Source organism: Harpegnathos saltator, unplaced genomic scaffold (assembly GCF_003227715.2).
Source record: "Harpegnathos saltator strain DR-91 unplaced genomic scaffold, Hsal_v8.6 scaffold133, whole genome shotgun sequence".
Lineage (NCBI taxonomy): Eukaryota > Metazoa > Arthropoda > Insecta > Hymenoptera > Formicidae > Harpegnathos > Harpegnathos saltator.
In genome coordinates this window covers 649,051-666,804 of record NW_020229910.1, presented here as the reverse complement: position 1 = coordinate 666,804, position 17,754 = coordinate 649,051, and the positions used below count along the sequence as shown (strand labels likewise).

At 38.8% G+C, this 17,754-nt stretch overlaps 4 protein-coding genes and 2 long non-coding RNA genes across 8 annotated transcripts; 4 read left to right on the top strand and 2 right to left on the bottom strand.

Annotated features, from left to right (window-relative positions):
- The first annotated feature begins 64 nt into the window (after positions 1-64).
- On the top strand, positions 65-5,380 carry LOC105188366 (odorant receptor 82a-like). Its single transcript, XM_019843728.2, has 6 exons — positions 65-1,328; positions 2,330-2,678; positions 3,097-3,327; positions 3,407-3,511; positions 4,938-5,093; positions 5,216-5,380. The coding sequence occupies exons 1-6, from the start codon at positions 1,072-1,074 to the stop codon at positions 5,264-5,266; spliced, it is 1,149 nt and encodes a 382-aa protein (XP_019699287.1). The 5' UTR covers positions 65-1,071; the 3' UTR covers positions 5,267-5,380.
- Positions 5,381-5,951: 571 nt separating this feature from the next.
- Positions 5,952-7,107, bottom strand: LOC109504323 (uncharacterized). The gene is made up of 2 exons (XR_002162984.1): positions 7,068-7,107; positions 5,952-6,987 (listed from the first exon to the last, which is right to left on the bottom strand). It is a non-coding gene; the product is annotated as an uncharacterized LOC109504323 (long non-coding RNA).
- LOC105188365 (odorant receptor 85b) lies at positions 6,981-9,580 on the top strand. Of its 2 annotated transcripts, XM_011149763.3 has the most exons (6): positions 6,981-7,313; positions 7,667-8,015; positions 8,370-8,594; positions 8,670-8,774; positions 9,105-9,260; positions 9,383-9,580. In XM_011149763.3, exons 1-6 carry the CDS (start codon positions 7,057-7,059, stop codon positions 9,431-9,433), a joined length of 1,143 nt encoding a protein of 380 aa, XP_011148065.1. In that variant the 5' UTR covers positions 6,981-7,056; the 3' UTR covers positions 9,434-9,580. The 2 variants fall into 2 exon arrangements, with proteins under 2 accessions (XP_011148065.1, XP_019699275.1); XM_019843716.2 differs by having other exon boundaries at positions 9,105-9,408.
- Positions 9,581-11,425: 1,845 nt separating this feature from the next.
- Positions 11,426-13,149, top strand: LOC105188364 (odorant receptor 22c-like). 2 transcript variants are annotated; one of them, XM_025307980.1, is made up of 5 exons: positions 11,426-11,761; positions 12,102-12,332; positions 12,427-12,540; positions 12,712-12,867; positions 12,955-13,149. In XM_025307980.1, the coding sequence occupies exons 1-5, from the start codon at positions 11,435-11,437 to the stop codon at positions 13,003-13,005; spliced, it is 879 nt and encodes a 292-aa protein (XP_025163765.1). In that variant the 5' UTR covers positions 11,426-11,434; the 3' UTR covers positions 13,006-13,149. The 2 variants fall into 2 exon arrangements, with proteins under 2 accessions (XP_025163765.1, XP_025163764.1); XM_025307979.1 differs by having other exon boundaries at positions 12,712-13,149.
- An 8-nt stretch (positions 13,150-13,157) lies between these two features.
- On the top strand, positions 13,158-17,750 carry LOC105188336 (odorant receptor 4-like). The gene is made up of 6 exons (XM_011149731.3): positions 13,158-14,184; positions 14,645-14,969; positions 16,159-16,389; positions 16,688-16,801; positions 16,986-17,141; positions 17,700-17,750. The coding sequence occupies exons 1-6, from the start codon at positions 13,934-13,936 to the stop codon at positions 17,748-17,750; spliced, it is 1,128 nt and encodes a 375-aa protein (XP_011148033.1). The 5' UTR covers positions 13,158-13,933.
- On the bottom strand, positions 14,897-16,157 carry LOC109504322 (uncharacterized). Its single transcript, XR_002162983.1, has 4 exons — positions 16,116-16,157; positions 15,331-16,053; positions 15,006-15,256; positions 14,897-14,934 (listed from the first exon to the last, which is right to left on the bottom strand). It is a non-coding gene; the product is annotated as an uncharacterized LOC109504322 (long non-coding RNA).
- Positions 17,751-17,754: the final 4 nt, after the last annotated feature.

Sequence of the window (17,754 nt, the reverse complement as noted above, 5' to 3'; positions counted from 1 at the left end):
TACTAATATTATAATTTTATACGACGGAAATGAAACACACATACACACATACATATTTACGACCTAATCTAATGGCGTAAGATAATTTGTTTTCGTTGTCACCTTTCCTATTTGTCTCCTACAAATTTAGTTCATATCCAAGCCCTTGCTCCTCCTCTTCCTGTTTACCCGTCTGGAAGGGTGAAACATATTCCCAGCTGTTTTCAAGATTCAATATTGTCCACCTCTTATTGAAATTCACGTTCCAGAACGCACATTAATATTTACAATTCACAGGCACGCACGTACTGTATAATACACAGGTAGATACACGCACATAGGAAAAAAGGCGAGTCATAAAGTTCATTCCAGCGATGTCGAATATATTCTCTTTACGGAACATGTTGTTTCAACAGAGTGAAACAATCGAATATGCGAGAATATCGGAAAATATCATGCTGAAGAATCATCTCCACGTGGCGTACATGCGCACAACATGAAGCGATCCGCTATTACGTTTCATTATTCGCAGACCGCTGTGCGCTTTAATTTTTACGTGTATTATCGCTCGCAAATCCTCCCGGCGATTCGACAGATTGCAAGTTTGCATTTTTAAAGCGACAGCGACTTTCCCTATGACCCCGCACGGTCTCCAGTAATATAAAATTCAACGGGACATGCACTAGTAGTTCGCTTCTTATCCTACAACAATTTCTTTCCTCAAATAATCACCCAAGCGATTGTTGTATATTACCGTGTGCCTCGCGTATAATAGTTTTCGACCGGTAATTGCAGTCGGACGCTAGTCGTTTCGGGCATAAGCGACACTTTGTTCCCGCTGCCTCTGGGATGTCAATTAGCTCTACGTAGAAAGTGTTTTTTTACGGTACAGTATAGCGCTCAGCTAAGCTCTGAGAGATTTTGCGCGACCACGTGACTTGTAGACGCGCCGAATCAGGGAAGGTTCACGACGAAATAAAGCTACGAAGTGCCACGAAAACAGTATTTCAGAAGTGAGCTTGTAGCTGTGGCAATTATCAGAATTAATTATCAGGTGGTGCGAATGTAGAGGAAGCCCAGGAAAGAGAAATAATGTTACCTACGAGTACCATCGACGGCCCGATGGGATTTACTCTACGGTTGATCGGTATCTGGCCGGACTGCTTGTGCAAAAATTTGCTGCCTATTCTTTGGACCATAGTGATGTTGGCTTCGCAAATTTTTCAATATTGGTATCTTTTCACCCACATTGGCTCTGACACCTTGAATGACCTTGCACACTCTTTGAGTCTGTGCTTCTCGAACAGCCTGCTGTTTCTGAAGTTGAACATTCTTTGGTGGAACAGACGGTAAGAATCGATAATTATCGACAGTTGATGATATAGCCGTTGCATTAACGGGTAAACATTTCAGTGTAATTTCACAATCTGCAATTATGTTAGTCAAAGAGATTTTATCTGAATGTTTCTTTGAGACTTATTTGTTTACACAAAATTAATTACATCTTCGTACTTCGAGGATTACCGTACAGAATAATTTAGAGATGTCACGATATGTTGAAAAATAATAATTTCACTTACATTACTTTATACTATAATATTTTATTAATTAAAATATTGAGACAACTTTATCTTTTCTTTAACTTATATATAAGTACTTTGATATGAAAGATGTCTCTTAATTAGCGCACATTAATTATGTCATTATCAATCATGTCATTACTGTTTAATAAATATCAGGCCGGAAAATATCGAATCATCTTTTTATGTGATATTTAATAAAGCAATATTATCCGATATAATATAGTCAATCAATGTGTTACCATTCCGCCTTTTCTATGTACACTCTGTATATACTATAAACTACATATACTACTATAATCTACTATAATCTACGTATACTATAAACGTTCTGCATCATGCAAATAACGATGCTGATTGGCTACATTTTATTTAATAATTATCACTTTACTAAACATTTCAGAAGAAAATAATTTAGGATTTTTTGGCTCAATTTTTCATCAGATCCTCTGATGAATTTAGTGGATATCTTAAAAAATATGTTATACAAATATAAATTGATAAAAAGAGATAAAATATTAAAACTTTACGGATATTTTTAGTTTGATCTAGGTTAGATGAAAACGTTTTTCGACAGAGTTCATAAATCATTTGCCTCCATCCGCTTAAAATATATAAACATTTTTATATAATGTTTTGTTGTTATGTCACTGATTTGGTCTTCCATATGTCAAAATGTCCCTAAACTATTCTGACTGCTGTAAACGAATAATTCGTTAAATGGTGACGTTTCTATCTTCCACTTTAATAATTTGTATCGTATTGTTCAGTATTATTTTCGACATTTTTGCGACAATGGCCGAAGACTGGAACATATGTACATCGATTAATTTAAAGACTAAAATGATAAACAAAGCAATTTTGTCCCATCGATTTTCGAAATGCATCATTGGTGCGTATACGATGCCTCTACTATTATTAGGGGCAACTAATATACTGATTCAGAAGAGCGCGAGCTTTGATCAAGCCGATGAGGAAAGGCAGCTTTTCATTCAAATGAATCTGCCGTTCGTGTACAGCGTGTCGCCGACTTACGAAATTGTCATGGTCACTCAATTTCTTCTGCAATACACATTAGCGCTCATGGCGGGAATGTTGAACGTTTTTATTGTGACATTAGTAAGTTGGCTTTGTATTCAAGAGCGTTGAGTTTCTTTTCTTCTTTCACTGCGACACATCATCTGAAACAAAGAGAGATTATAGTTTCAGTTAGTGTCACATTTTTATTTTTATATACATATTTGTATTTTACATCACATTTGTATTCTATATTATATATATACATTGTATTTATGTTAAACATTATATCACATTTATATTTTAATTACTATATATAATTATTTATTTATACAATTAAAAAAATCTCGCAATTATTATGTGAGCGTATAGCCATTTATATGTCGATAATATTTTCACAAAATTTACCAGATTAACGTCATAAAAAAAATAGAGAAAATAGAGTTCATTACACTAAATCTGCTGCAGATGTCGTTGATAATTCTCAGTCTCTTGGACAGTTCTGAATCGTCACTTTTAGATCCTCCATATTGCCGGTCAGATCGAGATAATGTGTCAGAGATTGCTGGAAATATTGGTAGCCGAAGATGAGTATGAATCGCACATAGCTACATTGAGAGCTCTCGTGATCAAACATCAAAGGATTATTATATTTGCGGACAATATCGAGAATGTGTTCTGCTATGCGGCGCTATTACAGTTTTTGTCAAATACGCTCGTTATTTGCTTTTTAGGATTCTGGATTGTAACTGTGAGTAAAATCCGATATCCATGCCTTTTTTTGAACAGCATTTTGCAATTTATTTGAGTAACCCCTTTTTGAATCGTAGTCGCTCGATTCCAACGGAGTACTGATGACGGCCATCTCTTATTACGTCATCGTGATCATGGAAGCGTTTATACTTTGTTATAGTGGCGAATACTTAAGCTCGAAGGTGAGAAAATGACAAGACGAGATTAATTATTTTCGTACCACATGTGTAACGCCGCAAGAGAGATTGATTCTCGGTCGGGATTTATCTAATAGAAATTGTGTTCGTATAAATGGAGTGAAGTAATAAACAGCGGAATTGATCGGAAAGGAATATGTCAGATTGTGTGAAGAATAATTTTAAATTTGACAAATCTGTTATGAGAAATCCGTAGTTTCTTGTTACATGACTCAATGGTCATACGACTTCGTAATACTATCACGTAGAAATATTACGTAGAAGGATATTTACTTACAAGTAACACTACTCAACTGTCACTCACCGATTTCAATGAAATTTGGCATACACGTAGAACATTGAAAAATATTGAACACGTGTTTTTTTATATCGATTGGCAACGTATTTTAAGGGTGGAAATTATCCCTTGATCCCTGAACCTGAAAGCACTATTTCAACCCTTTGTACATATTACATGTGATTTCCGTCAAACTTGTCTTCCATTGAACTAGTCAGTAAGGGGTTTTTAGGGTCGCTGATTACGAATCTGGAGATAAAATTACAAGAGTCAAGATGGCGGACCTAATATGGCGAACCGGAATTGCAAAAAGGTTGCTGATTCGAACCAATTTTGGTATCTGGAGGTTTTTGGAGTCTCTAATTACGAATTTGAAGTTGGAAGTCAAAATATAATTCGTTTGTTACACTTTATTATTATTATTATTATTATTATTATTGTAATGTGTTTTATTTGTAAGATTTTTAAGAAGGTTTATTGTAAACTTTCAAGGATATTAATTATATAAGATATCTATATCTACATCTTATCAAGATATACTGACGGATAATAATTTTTTGGAAGACCAACTTCCTAATCTGAAAAAAACTGACGCGATAGGTCAATTTTTAATACCGATTCATTGTTAAATTCAGTAAATGTAATTTCCTAAGGCAATATCCTCCTTCACTGGTATAATTTCGATCTGTTATATTGCATCATATTCCGCCATCTTTTTTTTGTAATTTTATCTCCAGATTCGTAATTAGAGGCCTCAAAAACCTCCAGATACCAAAATTGGTTTGAATCAGCCATCTTTTTACAATTCCGGTTCGCCATATTAGGTCCGCTATCTTGAATTTTGTAATTTTATCTCCAGATTCGTAATCAGCGGCCCTAAAAATCCCTCACTAGTTCAATGGAAGACAAGTTTGACGGAAATCACAAGTAATACTATATGTACAAAGGGTTGAAATAGTGCTTTTATGTTCAGGAATCAAGGGGTGATTTCCACCCTTAAAATGCGTTGTTAGCCGATATAAAAAACACGTGCTCAATATTTTTCAATGTTCTACGTGCATGCCAAATTTCATTGGAATCAGTGAGTGACAGTTAGGTAGTGTTAGAGTGATTTATCATGGAATGTTATTTTAGAGCAGGTCCCTAACTGAGTCCGCATACGCGTCGCTCTGGTACGAATTGAAACCTGCTCAGAGCAGAATGCTGATGTTGTTGATACTGAGATCGCAGAAGCAGTTGACAGTGACAGCTGGCAAATTCGTCGATTTATCTCTGGAGAGTTTCACAAGCGTAAGAAATTCGCAACTTCCGCTTATTTTCACGGGAAAATAACGATATAATTAAACACCGACATTTTAAGTTCAATACTCGTATTTAAATTCGATAAAACTAATATCGTTTTCTCCTCGTAGATCATAAAAGCATCTGCGTCTTACGTGTCAGTGTTACACGCCATGTACTGAAACACAAAGCTGTCAAGTGTGAAATGCAACTTGACAATATATCCCTGAAATGAAAGTTTTAATTAGTCTTTAATTAGGAAAGTAGGAGAAATTATAAAACAATTTTTAAGAGAATCGTGCACATATATATATTTTCCTATATCCCCATTTTCATTTTTAGCATTTATTTCACTTGTAGGACAGAAATGAATCCATAAATTATAAAATATAATTTTTTTATGACATAATTCTTTTCCAAATAGCAAAAATGTAAAATATCATCTTACTTGTTTTACATGTTTTATAAATACCATAAAGTTATATATTAATTATTCGTACCTTATCGTATTTATATTGTTATATTGTTATTGTACGATACTATATGAGTCACACTGATCAATTCTTTTTCCCTTAAATAGCATTCATCTAATATTTAAATAGGTACTTTGGTCAAATGGATTGGGCGGGATGGACCAATTTTATAGCCTCCTCGCTCCTGATTTAAAAAAATTCCCTGGACTGTTTTTTATGGGGATTTCTTAAAAGCATGGTGTATTCTTTACTGATGACAGACGAATTATATCAGGGCATACAATGCTTGCCAAATTGCCAAGAACAAAATCGAGATTTTTGGAAAAAGATCACAATTTTATGAAGATATGAAACATGTATAAAAATAGGAGAAAAACATGTTGAAAATCTTCTGTAAACTTTGTAAGCACTAAAAACGTGCATAGAGCATTTACTTTAATTAAAACAAATACACATATTTACGATCTAATCTGTCGGCATAAGATACAATTTCTTTTACGTTATCGCCTTCCCTGTTTGTCTTCTGCAAGTAATTTAGTTCATATCCAAGTTTTTGTTCCTCATCTTTTTAAACGTTTACCCGACTGGAAGGGTGAAATGTATTCCCAACTGTTTTGAAGACTCAGTATTGTCTACTCGCTATTTCCTATTGAAATTTACGTTCCAGAACGCGTGCTAATATTCACAGGCACGCACGTATCGTATAATATACAGGTAGACACACGCGCATACAACGGCAGACCATAAAATTCATTCTAGAGATGTCAAATATATTCATCGCTTCACGAAACATGTTGATTCGTTAGAGTGGAACGATCAAACGTGCGAGAATACCGGAAAATATCGCGCTGGACAAACATCTTCACGTGGCGCACATGCGCACAGCACGAAGCGATCGGCCATTACGTTTCATTATTCACAGGCGGCTGTGCGCTTTAATTTTTGCGCGTATTATCGCTCGCAAATTCGCCCGGCGATCCGACAGATTGCAGGTTTGCATTTTTAAAGCGAGGGCGACTTTCTCTGCGGCTCCGCGCGGTCGCCAACAATGCAAAATTCAACAGGACACGTACTAGCAGTGCGCTTCTTACCCTACAACACTTTTTTTCCCCATGTGATCACCCGAGCGGTTGTTACACATGCGCTCTGCGTATAATAGTTTTCGACCGGTAATTGCAGTCGACCAGTAATTTCAGTCAGATGGTAATCGTTCCGGGCATAAGCGGCACTTTGTTCACTGCCTATGGGAGATCAACCAGCCTTACGTGGAAAGTTTCCTTTTACGGTATAGCATGGCGTTTAGCTAAGCCCTGCGAGGTTCTGCACGGCATTAGTCACGTGACTTATGGACAGTCGCGGTTAATCAGGAAAGGTGTCTGATAAAGCTGCGAATCGCCACGAAAATACAGCTTCAGGCGTGAGCCTGCAACCTACAAGTGCGGCGATTGTCAGAATTAATCGTCGGGTAGTGCGAACGTAAAGAGAGCCAAAGAAAGACAATGGTACCTACGAGCACCATCGGCGGTCCGATGGAACTCACTCTACGGCTGATTGGTATCTGGCCGGACTCCTCGTACAAAAATTTGCAGCTTGTCCTTTGGACCATGATGATGCTGACTTCGCAGATTTTTCAGTACTGGTACCTCTTCACTCACATTGGCTCCGACACCTTGCCGGATCTCTTGGACTGTCTGAGTCTGTGCTTCTCGAACAGCCTACTGTTTCTGAAGTTGAACATCCTTTGGTGGAACAGACGGTAAGAATCGTTAATTAGCGATATCATAGTCAGTTGACGTGCGTCAACGGATATATTGCGCGAGTAGAAGTTTCTGTGTAATTACGATTTGCGGTTATTTTAGGCAAAGAGTTTTCATCTAAATGTTTATATTCGAGATTTGTTTGTTTTCATAAAATATGTTTTATTCCTCATGCTTCGAGGGATACTATATAGAATAATTTAGAGACATCTCGACATATTGAAAAATAATTTAGCGTTTCTTCCATATGTCGAAATGTTCCTAAGCTATTGCTGACTGCTGACGTAAACGAATAATTCGTTAAATGCTAGCATTTTTATTTTAATAATTCGTATCGTATCGTATTGTTCAGTATTATTTTCGACATTTTTGCGACAATGATCGAAGACTGGAACGTGTGCACATCGGTCAGTTCAAAGACGCAAATGATAAACAAAGCAATTTTGTCTCATCGGTTTTCGAAATGCATCATCGGTGCGTATACAATGACTCTGATATTATTAGGGACAAGTAACGTACTGGCTCAGAAAAGCGCGGGCTCCGATCAGGCTGACGAGGAAAGGCAGCTTTTCGTTAAAATGAGGTTGCCGTTCGAGTACAGCGTGTCGCCAACTTACGAAATTGTCATCATAACGCAATTTCTTCTGCAATACACGTTAGCGATCATGGCGGGAATGTTGAACATTTTCATTGTGACATTAGTAAGTTGGCTCTGTACTGGAGAGCGTTGAGTTTCTTTTTTTCTTTGTTTCTGCACATCGTGCACATCATCTGAAACAAGAAGAGAGTTCAGTTTTAGTCAGGGTCTTATTTTTATTTTTATACGATTATCGTATACGATTATTTTTTTACACGATCATATCATAATTAGTATGTAAAAAATTTCGCAATTACAATGTGATCGATGTGTCGATAATATTTTCATAAAATTTATCAGATTCATGTTGTAAAAGTAAGAAAAAGAATAGAGAAAATTAAATTTACCACACTAAATGTGCTTCAGATATCATTGTTAAATCTCAGTCTCCTGGACAGTTCCGGATCTTCACTTTTAGATCCTTCACATTGCCGGTCAGATCGAGATAATGTGTCAGGGATTGCTGGAAATGCTGGTAGCCAAGGACAAACCGCACATAGCTACGTTGAGAGATCTCGTGATCAAACACCAAAGGATTATTAAATTTGCGGATAATATTGAGAATGTATTTTGCTATACAGCGCTATTACAATTTTTGTCAAACACGCTCGTTATTTGCTTTTTAGGACTCTTGATTGTCACCGTAAGTAAAATCCTATGCATTTTTCGAATTTTGTAATTTTGTAATTTGTCTGAGCAACCTGTTTTTGAATTGCAGTCGCTCGATTCCAACGAGGTGCTGATAAAGGCCATCCCTTATTACGTCGTCGTGAACATAGAAGCGTTTATACTTTGTTTTACCGGAGAATATTTAAGCTCGAAGGTGAGAAAGCGACTTGGCAAATGCAATTATTTTCACATTATCTGTATAGCGCCGCATGAGAGATTGATTCTCGGCCGGGATTCATCTAATGGAAATTGTGTTCGCATAAATGGAGGGAGTAACAAACAACGGAATTGATTAGATAGGAATGTGTCGGATTGTGTAAAGAACAATTCCAAATTTGGCAGATCCGTTGTGGAAAATTCGAAATTTCTTATTATATGACTCAATAATTGTCGAGCCTCACACGACTTCGTAACACTGTCAAGTAGAAATATTATGTAGAAGAATACTTACGTAGAGTGATTTATTGTGGAATGCTATTTATAGAGCAGATCCATAACTCAGTCCGCGTACGCATCGCTCTGGTACAAATTGAAACCTGCTGAAAGCAGAATCCTGATGCTGTTGATAGTGAAGTCGCAGAAGCTGTTGACAATGACAGCTGGAAAATTCGTCGATTTATCTCTGGAGAGTTTTACAAGCGTAAGAAATCCGCAACTTCCGTTTATTTTCACGAGAGAACAACGATATAATTAAACACCGATATTTTAAATTCAATACTTGTACTTAAATTCAATAAGACTAATATCGCTTTCTTCTCGTAGATCCTGAAAGCTTCGGCGTCTTACGTGTCGGTGTTACACGCTATGTATTGAAACACAAAGCTGTCAAGTGTGAAACACGACTTGACAACGTATTCCTGACGCACTCCTGAAGTGGAAGTCTTAACTAATAATATAGGAAAAATTATAAACCAATCTTTAAAAGGATCATGCACATAGATGTATTTTTTTTGTATACCTGTTTTTATTTTTATTTTATTTGTTGCACTTGCAGGACAGAAAAGTCCATAACTTAAAAAAATATAATTTGTTTATAACACAATTGTTTTCTAGACAGCAAAAATGTCTAAAAGGCATCTTGCTTGTTTTGTATGTCTTATAAATACCATAAAGTTATACTTTTATTTTTTGTACTATTTTTGTACTATTTGTGTTGTTGCGATACACTTTACGAGTTTCACTAATCGGTGTTTCTTCTCCTGAATAGCACAACACGCATATCGAAAACATTTATTTACGTAGAGATATGTTTTTCGCGACGTGAACAATACTTTGCAGGATTCAAGTCGAAAGGGAAATCCGCACTCTCAACAGCATTCGCGAACGCAGAAACACTGTGTGATGTTTTGCGCATCGGTTGCACCAAGTACTCCAACGCCCTCCCTCGAGCAGTCGTCCTCCATTTTGCTTTCGTTGGTCGCCCCGTAGTTGCACCGCGATGCACAAGCTCACCCCGACCGCTTTTGCACCCGCTTGCATTTTTAAAGCAAATAACGTCGCGATTGCACCCTCTCGCTGTGATGTTCAACGAGAAAGAGCGCAAAACTTATTACCTCGTTACTTTTCTTCGCTGAAATCATAGCCGTAGTTTCTTTTCTTACAATACGACGCATGTGTGCAATGAATAATTTCGACGATCGGTCAGCGGCCATCGGAGGGTGCCCGCTTGGGCGACGAATTCGCCAGAATCCTTGAGGATTATTCGAGTGGCAGTCGAACGTTGAGATTTCGACGTCGTATCGAACTGCTAACAATGTGGTAATACTTTTGAGCGGCTACGATTAACGGCGACATTGAAAGAAAAAGAGATAAAAAGAGAGACAAGCTGTTTTATCCTGCGAGCGTGCCTCAGATGCGGCCTTATTAATCGCGACCGAACGCGAAATGAGTTTCGCGATCACCACTATCAGCCCTTCCGTTGAATTCGGACTGCGCGCGATCGGCGTTTGGCCGGGGTTTCCGTATACCTTTTTGTGTCGAATGCTTTGGACCATCACCCTGGGTGTCGCTCAGACTTTTCAGTTCCGATATATCATTGCCTGTGCCAAAGCTAACGATTTCCTCAATCTGGTGGACAGTGTGAGCACCACATTGCCTTACAGCTTGCTCTGTCTGAAACTGATCATTCTCTGGCTGAATCAGAGGTAAGAGGTAATCCTTTCGTACAGCTCTTTGATGCGAATTCGAAATGTTCTCCCTCGAATAGTCTTCCATATGGACTTATATACATGAACTGAACGCTTTACTGCGAAGACCTTATCTGAAAAGGATGACCTGCGTCATAGATGTTCGGATCTTTATTTAGCTTGACTATTATTGGAGGAAGCTGGACAAAGATAGCATGTCTGTGGGCAGTAGAAAGAAAATATACCATAACTGTCCGTTACACTTTGTCTCCAAATCTTTCATCGAAAGGTGCAGTCTATATGGAGAAGAAAGATTGACTGGGTTAACGTGACAATAAACGAGCGTTTTAGTTGAAGGAAACAGAATTTTCGGTTCTTGTTGATTTAAATTCGGTTCTACTAAAGAATTAAAAATTCTGTTGCTCTCGACGCGTATTGGTTCGTTGGTTTGCCATGTTAATTCAACCGACCTTGCTTCTCCGTGTGTGTGTATATAAGTCTACGGCTCTTCATCAGTACGTATCGTAGGTGATCCGTCTCGTGCGACCTACAGCGAGTGACAAACGAATAGCTGCAATTTTCTTTGATATTATTCCTGTTCCTGTCGGATAGACTCCCGATTTGAGTAGTTTGCGCGACGGACGTTAGGGGTGATCTTTTCAGACTGGTTAACAAAATTCTAACGTTGATGTCGCAAGACTGGCGCGATGGCGGTGCTGTCGCTTTCAATGTACGCACTATGACGGACAAAGCGCGTCTCTCGCGTCGATGCTCGATGCTGATCATCGGGGTGTACTCGATAGCCGTTGTAGTCTACGTCTCCGTTATAATCGAATTCAACCACATCCACTCCGATGAGTTCAGCAATAAAGAGCGACAGTTCTTTCTCAAAATGAAGTTCCCCTTTGACTACGACGTCTCTCCCATCCACGAAATCATCCTGTTCATTCAGTTTCTTCAACTGCTGAGTAACGCCTCGGTAATCGGGATGTTGGACGCATTCATCATAACGTTGGTGAGTCTTCCATTGTTTAGTTAGTTCTCGTCACTTCACGGTGATTTCCCGCTCCTCGGACACATTGAAAAATTGCTACTGAGAGACTTGATACGCGTTTTATTACGGATCCTAGTTGACGGTCCGTTCTTGTCTTAATGTTGAAAACTACTAAGATAAGAATCAGGCGGGATAACAGCTTTGAACAATTATTTCTGCGGAAAGATAATTAATATTTCGATGACTATATGTCTGAGGGCTTCGATAAAATTAGCGTTTCAATCCTGAGAATCTGTCAATCTTTAAATGACGAAATCTGCGAAACTATATCTGTTTTTACAACACAGCGCCTTGTTTTTAGATGCTGCACATAAGTGGCCAGGTAGACATCGTATGTTACAATTTGTGCAAGCTTTTCTCGGAAAAATATGAACACAAATCGTACGGAGAAGCTATTGGTATGATTATTCGCAAGCATCAAAATCTCATCGCGCTGTCGAACAACATCGAGAATTTGTTCACCTACATCGCATTGATGCAGTTCTTCACGAATACATTTGTCATATGTTGCATAGCGGTCGTCATTGTAACAGTAAGTAAAACTCTTGTAGGCTGTCTCGTGTCGTTTAAGCACGTTTAATTCTTAAGTTATTACGCTTACTAACAGCAAATCTTCAACGTTTCAGTCGCTCGAATCCAAACAAGGATACATCCTATTGTTGAAGTCTTTGTTCTTTTACATCGCTATCACCTTGGAGGCGTTCATTTTTTGTTTTTCCGGAGAATATCTCAGTAACAAGGTTAGAAAACTGTTTTTTATTGTAAAACTGTTGATTTGGAAAATGACTAATTATTTTAATATCGCCGAGAGAATTATTTTGTTATGCGAATTTTTCGACATGATGACGACTCCTTTTGTGGAACAAATTCGTAATATTCTTTTTAATCTTGTTTAGCTTCTATCTTTCCAGAGTAAGTCAATCGCGAATGCAGCTTATGAGGTGCTTTGGTATAACGCTCAACCCAGCAAAAGTCGAATTTTGTTGACTCTAATGTTGAGATCGCAAAAACGATTGACTTTAACAATCGGGAAATTTAACGACCTATCTTTGGAAGTCTTTGCGAATGTAAGATTCAACAGAAGACTATGTGTGTGTGTGCGTACGTATTCAAACAGAATATTTTCTTTAGTATACAGCGATATTATATTTCAGATTTTAAAAGCTTCTGCGTCTTACGTATCAGTGCTGCTTGCAATGTCTTGAACAACGAAAAGATCAATTATAAAGTTTACATACAAGTATATGTATATTGTCATTATAAGTTATATATTAGTATCTTGTGCATGAGTATCCTTATGTATCATTTAATCGTTTTCATACACGTTTTATAAATTTTGTAAGTGTAGAAGTGCATGTTAAAAATAATTCACGAGGTACGACTTAAAAATATACAACAGCATTTACCTTATACTGCGTGTTTACCTTTGCACAGGTACCATAGTTTAATCAAGACGATTGCTCGAAATTTTCTCGTTCGTTTAGGTGCAGATCTTATTACATCACTATATATAAATATGTCAGCTTGTAACGGTGCCTAATACAGGCTGCTTTGAGCAACTTCCGACTCGGGATCACCTCAAATTTTATTATTCGCGTGTCTGCACATGCATTTAAAAGATTGCATATGATTTAGTTAAGTCGAAATTGTCATCGCCTGTTGCGTTCTTTATGCATTTTGACCAATCTTCCACAAAGATCCACCACTTATTCGGAAAACGCTTCTCCAAGACGGTCACACTGACGATCCTCACTCGCGCAGGCGCATGGCAGGCTTTCCCTCGTTTCTTGCATTTTTAAAGTAAATCACCCGCGATAACCACGATCGGCGGCCCATCTCCCGGAAGTTACCACCACAAAGTATCATTCTCGTCGCACGATTCCTCGCTCCTCGAAGACTACAATCATCCTTCGATCGTCGCAAACTTTTCTTCCCCGCATTCTTAAGTATGTGACGAAAATATACGTCTCACGATTGGCCAGTGACGACCAAGGTAGGGCCTGCTTCCGAGCGCACATGTTAATATTTTGAGACTTATCTGCTGGTGAAGGTCCGACGTTGCGAACGAAGCCGCACTCGAGGAGTCGCACCTTGTTCGTCGACGTAGCGGAAGCGGAAACTCGATCTAACGTGATGATACCAACCAGTACCGTCAGCAAACCGGTGAAAATCGGCCTCCATCTCACTGGAGTCTGGCCAAACACTTCTGTCTTGTTCAAGCTGCTCTGGACGTTGGTGATGGGAACAGGACTGATCTTCCAGTATCAATACTTACTTAATCACTTCAGCACCAACGATCTGCCGAATCTGATAGACGGTTTGAGTACTACCTTGCCGTATAACTTGCTGTTTTTCAAGCTGGTTGTCTTGTGGATCAACAATCGGTATGTCTTTTTCATGGTTTTGTTCTTCATATCGCTCTTAAAAATCTCTTAAATGTGACAAATGTGTCAGAGTGCCTAAAAAACTGATCCTTTAGTTAAAGGTGTAAAATAACTATGGTCCTTAATGGATTAATATTGTGTTTTGTTTTTTAATTGTAAAACTATTCCTAAGTAGAGATACGTGTCGTATGTTTATTTTCGATCAATTAAAAAATTTTCAAACTTAAAGTAAGTCAGATATATTACGTACTTTGGAAAACTATCTGTTTACAATAGAGATTTACATTAAAGATGCCATTCTTGATATCGCGACGAGGAAAGGTAGAGTGGTAAATCTTGGTAGTCAACTTGTCAAAATCGTGGCTGCTTTCTCTTCTGTGAATCGGCGAGAACGCATTTGGCACATTGTAAATATACAATGCATCCGTATTGCGACGCGTCGCGAAGTATTGCGTTGCAGAGTATTCGTCGATATCCTAAGGGCGATGTCCAAAGATTGGCGCAAATATTCCAACATGTACGCCATGATCGACAAAGCGGTGCTGTCGCATCGTTGCTCCAAATTGATCATCGGCATTTATTCGACGGCGGTGTTGCTCTACAGCACCGCGTCCATCGACTTAAGAAACAATGGCGGCAGTTGTCGGGAGATGCTTATAAAAATGGAGTTACCCTTTGCCTCCTGCGAATCACCCATTTATGAGATCGTCATGTTCGTGCAGTTCATCCATCTGCTGGCGGTCGCCTGGTCTATAGGTGTGATTGATGCGTTAATTGTGACGTTGGTAAGTGGAGAGAAGAGGGAGAAAAGTAGAACATACTTAGCCGGTCTGTCTGTGAACATTGTGCTAACTCGTTAAACTATTACGATGCTTCCAATAAGGCAGTTCTAGGTTTGGTTGGTTGAGATTCAGAGTGATTATGAGTTCTTATATTTTCCAGTTCATTTAGTTGGTTGGGAAGCGCAAATTTTCCGTTAGCTGAATTCAGAATTAAGACATATGTAATGTCGCTAACTAAACAGAAATCGTATTCTGGCTATAAAGTGAACGCTAAGTATGTCCTGCTGATCCTAAAATTGAAACAAAGTTATGCGTGACGCTCATGTAAAAAAAATTAAACTTAGAGTTAGTTAAAAAGGCATACTATTAGCGCATTCGCTATACATCCAAAGTAAAGCTCCACGTTGGATCGGTGATATCGAAGAGCGATCGATATCCAGGCCCTGTCATCCCTTCTCTTATGGGAGTTCATCAAGTTTGCACCCCTCGCGTGACTCCCACCGACGACCGATATCTATGCGTCTTCGATCCGCGATCCTTGCGTGCGTCAGCATAATGTTGCGGTAAGGTTCCCTTGTAGGAGATGATTCCTGATGCCTTTCTTCGGCGTATGGCTTCCGGTTGCTTCACACATGCTGTTCTTTCTCGCAATATGAGGTAAACACAAAACCTCTCGACCATATTTTCTTTCTTTTTCTCTGTCTTAAACGCCTTCTGGAGTTTTATTTTATCGCCCATTATTGTTGCACCTCTCGTCTGGGTCCAACATTCCTCGGCAGTCTCTGAGTTACCGAAGCGACAAATATTGAAAACGTCAGTACAGAAAATTAAAAGTATTTAAAACAGTCGACTCAGCCATTTGTTCTCTTCCGGTAGTCGCTCCTTTTTTAAATTAACCGTTTGTCATGGTAACTCTCGTAACAGATAAATTGTCTGCATGCAGTCCGATGCAGACTTATTTAGCAGAAATTCAATCAGCGCATTGTTAATACAGATGCTATATGCCATTATTCTCGAAGCGACAAGAAATCAGTTTCTACCATGACAAAAATTAACAACGCGAAGGAGTTACATGTTATGTACATTCCTGCAAAATGTAATCCATCTAGAGATTTAGTCGCTCATCATAATTACCACGTATACATTTACCTTCTTTCACGCATAAAGAAAAACTGACTGTCGTAAAATGTAGATGCTGCACATTGGCGGGCAAATAGATATCATTCATCAGCAATTAGACGAGATCTGCCCCAACGACGAACACTACGACTTATCCAGCGGCGTCGCGAGGTCCTTAGTCAGTAAGCATCACAAAATCATTGCTTTCTCGGAGAGCATCGAGAGCCTCTTCAGCCAGATCGCGCTGATGCAATTCCTCTCGAACACGATGATTATGTGTTGCATCGGATTCCTCGTGGTAACCGTGAGTACTCGACCCGCTCTGGAATTTTATCTCATAAGTGCTGATTACACGCCACCGCACTGGTTTTCGTTGTACTAGTCGCGCCTGCTCCACCAAACTTTTTGGCCTTCGCAATTTAAATACCACAATCCGTGCTTGTGCCGGCGCATTTGATGTACTCCGCGAGTTTCCACGCACACATCTGATTGAAAACAAATAAACTTGCAACCAAGTCTTCAGCGACTGACTTTGAATATCATCTCTTACATCAACACTTTGTTCAATATCGTTTACCTTGACCAGTTTGTTTGATCCACAGACGTTAGGTACCGACGACGGCATCAGGATGTTGATAAAGACCTCCTTTTTCTACATCGCCATGACCATGGAGTCGTTTATTTTTTGTTTCGCCGGTGAATACCTGAGTAACAAAGTGAGTACGCGAGATCGCCGCTAATTCGAGGTGTTCTTAACACTCGCATTGTAGGCTGTTGAAAAATTCCACTGGGTTCTGTTGCTGGTATAAAAGACCAGCCTGACGCGAAAACAAAGCACCATGTCACACACCGGACGGCATGTTGTCCTTTCCACGCACCTGTCTGTCGTTTGCATTGTAGAGTAAAACGGTCGGCGACGCGGCATACGAATCTCTTTGGTATATCCTGAAGCCGCGGGACGGCCGCATTCTGTTGCTCATGATAATGAGGTCGCAAAGACGGCTGACGATCACCGCAGGAAAATTTATGGACCTGTCGCTGCAAGGATTCACGAACGTAAGATTTCACTAACGATGCGATTTCGCGGAAAATCGGCGATGTGCGACCACCGATAGCTACAACTGTCTCGATAAGTCTGCTGCATTGTTGTTCCTAATTGTGCGTGTCGATCCCGAAAGTAACTTTATACCTCTCGTGTCTCATGTTAAACGTGATTACGTTTGTGTGTGTGTGTGTGTGTGTCTGTTTGCATTGAAAATCATCTTACAGTGCACAATTTCTCAGATCGAAATCGATACTGAATAACGATCATTTATAAAAAATCCATATGATGAAGCTTTATGTTCATTAATTAAGTTAATTTGAGATATATAATTTAAGGACAATACATAGTCGACAATACTTCACGGGAAAGTAATTACTGGGGAAATTTTATGCTCGTTATTTGTAATAATTGTTGTCGAAGAAGATTAAGAGCAAATATTATTGATATTCTTCATGTTGTTTGTAACGATACGATCACTTTGTTGTATCAATATATTAACATACGATAAATCAACACACGAATTAACACACACGACGGACTGATTTACGCTATGCTGTTTGATATTTCAGAGTTTGAAAGCCTCCGCATCGTATATATCCGTTTTGTACGCAATGTATTGATGCT

What these genes read in the sequence shown, in the direction of transcription:
- LOC105188366 (XM_019843728.2), top strand. Translation starts at nt 1,072, where the DNA reads ATGTTACCTACGAGTACCATCGACGGCCCGATGGGATTTACTCTACGG. An exon ending in TAGGATTCTGGATTGTAACT is followed by an intron (nt 3,328 to 3,406) that starts GTGAGTAAAATC and finishes TTTGAATCGTAG; the next exon opens with TCGCTCGATTCCAACGGAGT. An exon ending in GCGAATACTTAAGCTCGAAG is followed by an intron (nt 3,512 to 4,937) that starts GTGAGAAAATGA and finishes ATGTTATTTTAG; the next exon opens with AGCAGGTCCCTAACTGAGTC.
- LOC105188364 (XM_025307979.1), top strand. Translation starts at nt 11,435, where the DNA reads ATGTCGCAAGACTGGCGCGATGGCGGTGCTGTCGCTTTCAATGTACGC. An exon ending in ACGCATTCATCATAACGTTG is followed by an intron (nt 11,762 to 12,101) that starts GTGAGTCTTCCA and finishes CCTTGTTTTTAG; the next exon opens with ATGCTGCACATAAGTGGCCA. An exon ending in TAGCGGTCGTCATTGTAACA is followed by an intron (nt 12,333 to 12,426) that starts GTAAGTAAAACT and finishes TCAACGTTTCAG; the next exon opens with TCGCTCGAATCCAAACAAGG.
- LOC105188336 (XM_011149731.3), top strand. Translation starts at nt 13,934, where the DNA reads ATGATACCAACCAGTACCGTCAGCAAACCGGTGAAAATCGGCCTCCAT. An exon ending in GTCTTGTGGATCAACAATCG is followed by an intron (nt 14,185 to 14,644) that starts GTATGTCTTTTT and finishes ATTGCGTTGCAG; the next exon opens with AGTATTCGTCGATATCCTAA. An exon ending in ATGCGTTAATTGTGACGTTG is followed by an intron (nt 14,970 to 16,158) that starts GTAAGTGGAGAG and finishes CGTAAAATGTAG; the next exon opens with ATGCTGCACATTGGCGGGCA.
- LOC105188365 (XM_019843716.2), top strand. Translation starts at nt 7,057, where the DNA reads ATGGTACCTACGAGCACCATCGGCGGTCCGATGGAACTCACTCTACGG. An exon ending in ATCCTTTGGTGGAACAGACG is followed by an intron (nt 7,314 to 7,666) that starts GTAAGAATCGTT and finishes CGTATTGTTCAG; the next exon opens with TATTATTTTCGACATTTTTG. An exon ending in TAGGACTCTTGATTGTCACC is followed by an intron (nt 8,595 to 8,669) that starts GTAAGTAAAATC and finishes TTTGAATTGCAG; the next exon opens with TCGCTCGATTCCAACGAGGT.